The 5,605-nt window shown below is 40.4% G+C and overlaps 1 protein-coding gene across 1 annotated transcript; it reads right to left on the bottom strand.

Moving 5' to 3' along the window:
• Nucleotides 1-403: 403 nt before the first annotated feature.
• Nucleotides 404-4,779, bottom strand: CSUI_001583 (ghmp n-terminal domain-containing protein; the record flags this gene model as incomplete). Its single annotated transcript, XM_068061788.1, has 5 exons — nt 4,591-4,779; nt 3,289-4,219; nt 2,675-2,810; nt 1,852-2,074; nt 404-566 (listed from the first exon to the last, which is right to left on the bottom strand). Coding segments are annotated over exons 1-5 (1,560 nt in total), but the record flags the coding sequence as incomplete, so codon positions are not given.
• Between the last annotated feature and the right edge of the window lie 826 nt (nt 4,780-5,605).

Raw genomic sequence — 5,605 nt, 5'->3', positions numbered from 1 at the left:
ATAGATTGAAGATAGATAGATAGATTGAAGATAGATAGATAGATTAAAGATAGATAGATAGATTAAAGATAGATAGATAGATTGAAGATAGATAGATAGATTAAAGATAGATAGATAGATTAAAGATAGATAGATTAAAGATAGATAGATAGATAGATTAAAGATAGATAGATTAAAGATAGATAGATAGATGGATTGAAGATAGATGGATAGATTAACGATAGATAGATAAATAGATTAACGATAGATAGATAGATAGATTAATGATAGATAGATGGATCTGAGATAGATAGATAGATAGATAGATAGATGGATAGATAGATGGATAGATAGATAGATTAAAGATAGATAGATTGGAGATAGATAGATAGATAGATTAAAGATTGACAGATAGTAGTGTTACTTGGAATGACTGAAGAGCGCAGGCTTCTTGTGTTTTCCGAAGCGTCCATGTCTTTAGCAAATCTCCATGAAGAGATGAAAAAGATACAGACGCTAGAGGGGAAGATAAAGAAGAAGAGCTATTCTCCTTCTCCATCTTCTTGGGATCTTCTTCCTTAATTTTCCTAAGAACGTATGACCAAACAACGCAAAAGGCCTTTCTCAGTTCACTGTACAGATGTATACAGACATGTACAGCTCCATAGATAGATAGATAGATGGATAGATAGATAGATAGATAGAGAGATAGACTAAAGATAGATAGATAGATGGATAGATAGATAGATAGATAGATGGATAGATAGGTAGATGGATAGATAGATAGAGAGATAGACTAAAGATAAATAGATTGATGGATAGATAGATAGATATAGAGATAGACTAAAGATAAATAGCTAGATAGATAGATTAAAGATAGATATATAGATAGATAGATATGGGTGGTATGTGTGCCTATGTGGCTATTATGTATTGTTGTTCTCTTTAGCCTATCTGAGAGTATCACGACTGCCACATCGGGCCGCCTTCGAGAGACAGTCGATCTTATCCATTCACACACATATCGACATATAAATATATAGATATATATATCTACGCATGTATAGATATGTATAGCCTCTAGATGCATAGAGGAAGTAGATAGATAGGCTTCCTAATGCTGGTAATGAAGCTTGATCGGCTTAGTATCATACTTGGTAGCGCCACGTGATATAGCAGATAGATATAGAGAGATAGACACGTTAGAGATATCTATGTATGTATGGAGAGACACGTCTATAGAGACATGCGCATCCAGACTGCTGTGAATTCTTAGATATATAGATATATATAGATCTCTCTCTCTCACACAAGAAACAAGCATGATCCTCCTGCTAATAGAAGAAGTAAAGACAAATAAAGAAAAGACCGAACTCTTTCTCTCCTTCTCTCTTCCTGATAGAGAGAGACTCGAGATAGTACTACTACTACTACTATTGTTGCCGGTCCAAATCTTTCCTCTCCTATCCAAGGGCATGCAGCAGGAGCAGAAGCACCACAAATCCCCTTTTTCAAAGAGGCCACACAAGACTACAGAGAGAAACACTACTTACTATACCCGACCACATACATACACATACATATATACACACGTATAGATAATGATACATACATATGTATATGTATACGCTCGATAGCAGTCTTTGTATAGAGATGGTGGCCCACTATTGGAAGATATGTATAGATGCATTGAAACACCTTTAGTCCCGTCATTTTGATTCATCTCCCCGACTTTTAATTGTGTATCCATACACATCCTCCCCTCTATACAGAGCTAGATGGACATAAACATGAGAGAGAAATGCTGAATCTTCTTTCCAAAAAGGTGGAGGCCGTCGCTTTTCTTTTCCGTTTTCTTAGAGGGTGACACACTTGAGAAGAATGAGAGAGGCAAAGAGACACTCGAGGACGCGCTTGTTGAAGTGCGTCGATGCATGCGAGGCCTTAGGGCTTTCGACAAGTGTATGCGCAACTCCAAAGAGAACAGACGTCGATGGTAGAGGTATCGACTGTGCTTCGATTTTAGGGTAGCAAGTGACCAAGGTCGCTGAATTCGATTCGGATAAAGAAATTGCTGCCTGATCCATACCCCCACCTAAAAAGAGAGAAAGACAGAGAAAGAAAGAGAAAAGAACGAAAGAATGATTGAAAGAGAGAAAAGAGGGGGGAGGGGAAAGAACGAAGATGAAGAAGAACAAGATGAGAGTGTGTGTGAATGGCCTTTCTAGCAGACAGGCAGACAGAAAGTCTCTCTCTCTCTCTCACTATTATGTAGATCTATATAGAGAGGTGTGCTGTATAATGACGGGGTGAAGCGATGTATGCGTAACAAGAGACAACCTTCAAGAAACCTGTCCTTTCTTTTCTTTTCTTTTCTTTCTGTTCTCTCTCACTTCTTTCCACGAAAACGACCCCAGCAGCTACTCTCCAGTGTATGTACACTCAATGAGGAGTCGTGGTGGATCAAGCATCCTTATCGCGATCGTCTTTATCATTCTCTCTCTGTCTCAATATGATGATGCCTTCTCCTGTGACGATAGCGCCACTTCCACACACCCACACACGCCTCCCGCCTTCTTCTTCCTCTTCTTCTTCTGCCCTCTCTCTCTCAGACGCACACGTGACTCTCGCTAAAGAAGAAGAAAGAAGAGAGAAGAGAGAGGAAGAGGGTGAAGAGAAGAGGTTGCGTTCTTACCTGCGGTGCCTGCATGTCTTTCAGCTCGTGTGGAGATTTCGGCGATTTCTTGGCGTGTGAGGGGAAAGTCCATACAGGCAGAAAAGCTCGAGACCAAAGCCACGACTAAAGAAGATGAAGAAGATAAACCTGACGCCTTATCAAAACAAGAAGAAGAAAAAGAAGAAGAAAAGAAGAAGAAAGAAAAGTGAGAATACACCCCAAGAGAAAGAAAAAGAGAAGAACAAGATCATGGCAAATAGAAAAGAAAGAAGAAAGCGAGCAAAGAGAGAATGAGAGAGGAAGAAGGTTAAGTCGAGAAGAAACAAAGAAAGAAAGAAAGAGATAAGAAGTAAGAAAGAGACAAGAAAGAGAAAGATAAGAAAGAGAGAGAGAAACAAACCTTCCTCTTGACGAATGGAGGTTCAACTTCTTCTTCTTTCTCTCTCTTGACGTGTATTCTCATAGACCAGAGAGCATGTAGTGTCTACAGAGAGAGTGAGAGAGAGAGGAAGCACATACACTATCTTCTTCCTCTTCTTTTCTTTTTCTCTCATTCTTTCTTTCTCTTTCTCGCTCTTATCATGATAGAAAGAGAGAAGTAGTAGTGAGAGATGTGAAGTGTATGTACATACCGTGGGTAGGTTCCCGCCTATAAGAATTTGATAGTGTCCGAGGCAGGCCTGTCTCTCACGTCCCTCTTTCACAAGCTTCTTCTCAAGACCTCTTCGAACCCATGAGGGAAGAGAAAAGGAAGAAGAAGAAGAAGAAGAAAGAGAGGAGAAGAAAGAAGACTCCATCCCCCTCGCTTGGCTCTTATGTCGTCCTCCTACGTGACTACTGCTGCTCCTGCTTTCCTGGAGAATCGATTTAAGATGATCAGGGGTGAAGACTTTTCCTATGAGATCGAGCTTTCTATCTCCTATCATGTATTCTAGCAATCCTGCGACACCGGCTAAAACATACTTCAGCCAGGTATTCTTCTTTCTTAACTTCTCATTTTCTTCTTCTTCTTTTCCTTCTTCTTCCTTGCTGCTTCTCTCTAAGCTCTTCTTCTTCTTCGTTTTCTCATCCTTCTCCTCTTCTTCTTCTTCCTCTCTTTTCCTGTCCTCCGAAGCTCCTTCGCGCAGACGAAGAAGATACATAGGCAGATCTTCGAGTGTACGTACACTGCAACCTGGAAAGGTCTCCGGGTGGGTATGAGCGATCTGAAGGAAAGGAAGAGTCGAAGAAGAGAATGCTTTCTCTTCCTCTTCTTCTCCTTCTTTCTCTAACTTGGATTTCTCCTCATCTTCATCTTTCTTTTCTTCTACAGAAGAAGACAGCTCTCCCGCTTGCTCATACGCAGGAGATCGAGGACGAGAAAGAAAAGAAGAAGAAGAAAGATAGCAAGAAGAACAACACCCTAACCCGTTCTTCTCCTTCTTCTCTCGATTCTGATGGCTGTCTTCATGCGTTTCAGAATCGATAGAAATTCGTCGAATAGCGCAGGTCGTGTATCGATTGATCGCCATGGGTAGAACGGCGTAGTCCTCGTAATCTAGATGCTCTCCTATTATATTTATCCTGCAGAAAGCAAAACACACAAAGAAGGAGAGAAAGGAGAATGGGGAAGATGAGCGAAAGAAAAGAGATGACGCGGGAGGAATGAAAGAGAGATAGAGAGAGGGATGGGTATAGCTATGGATATCCATGCATGTAGACTTGCCACCGTCACTGTAACTTTTTTCCCATGCACGTATTTGAGACAACTGAGAGATAAAGATATGAAACTATCTACCTATCTCTCTCTCTCTCTCTTCTCCGTCCAGTCAGGGAGGGAGCTTGTATGACAGCAGAACTATCTCGTGGGGAAGAAGAAAAAGATACAGGACAGAGAAAGAGGAAGAAAGAAAGTTAAAGAAAGAGAGAGAAGAGAGAAAGAAGAGAGAGTGTACCTTCCAGGTGCGACGGAGAGGAATTGAGGGAGAAGAGAGGAGAAAGTGTGCTTGAAGCCGTCGACTGTCTCTTCAACAAGAGACATATCTGGAAAGTCTCCCTCCATCTTGTTCTCCTTCTTCTTTTTCTTCTCCTTTCTCTTCTTTTAGATCAAAACAGGAGTCTCTTATCGACCTTTCGTCTCTTCTGTAAAGGCAAGCACGATCAGACACCCACACATCTCATACACATGTGTGTATCCAGTCATATATCACATACACGCATGCATGTAGATATACACATGTATAGACTAGACACGCATACATCTGTGAAGACATATAGAGATATCTAGCCTTAATCTATCTCTGATCTATATAACTACCAAGACAGCAGATCTAGGAACGTACCCGGGGAAGGAAAGCCTAATACATCCATGTATAAATGCGTGTCTCTATATATAGATATATATATAGATATGTGTATGAAGATATATGTCTATGTATGTAGGAAGATGTATGTATGTATATGTATATATATATTGAATATCTGTGCATGTATAAGTACGAGGTGGAAATGGGAGTAGGAATAGAAAAGAAGCGATTGATAAGAAAGAAAGGGAGCGAAGGCAGAAGAGACCAACAAAGCGAAGCAATTCTAGTGTGGCAAAATAGAGCTTATGCCTTTCATCTTCTCTCTCTTTCTCTCTCCATGTCTCTATCTATCTGTTCTTTTCTTTCTTTCTTCCATTAACTTCTTCGCGGATATCTATCCCGCCTCTTCCACACAAAAAGAAGAAGAAGGACAAGAGGGGAAAGAGCAGCGGTAAAGGAAGAAAAAGAAGAGGACCTAAAATGAAAGGGTGTGCAAAAGATCTCTACAGAGAAGATTACTTGAAGAAACAAAGTGAAGAGGCAGATGGATGGATGACATACGCGCAAAAGTTCATTCACATGATAGAGGCTACACAGACTACACAAGATCTATATCTTTGATCTATCTTTAATCTATCTTCGGTCTATCTATCTATCCTTCCTT

The sequence above is a fragment of the Cystoisospora suis genome, assembly GCF_002600585.1.
Source record: "Cystoisospora suis strain Wien I chromosome Unknown contig_637, whole genome shotgun sequence".
Taxonomy (NCBI): Eukaryota; Apicomplexa; class Conoidasida; order Eucoccidiorida; family Sarcocystidae; genus Cystoisospora; species Cystoisospora suis.
This window is presented reverse-complemented; position numbering and strand designations above follow the sequence as displayed.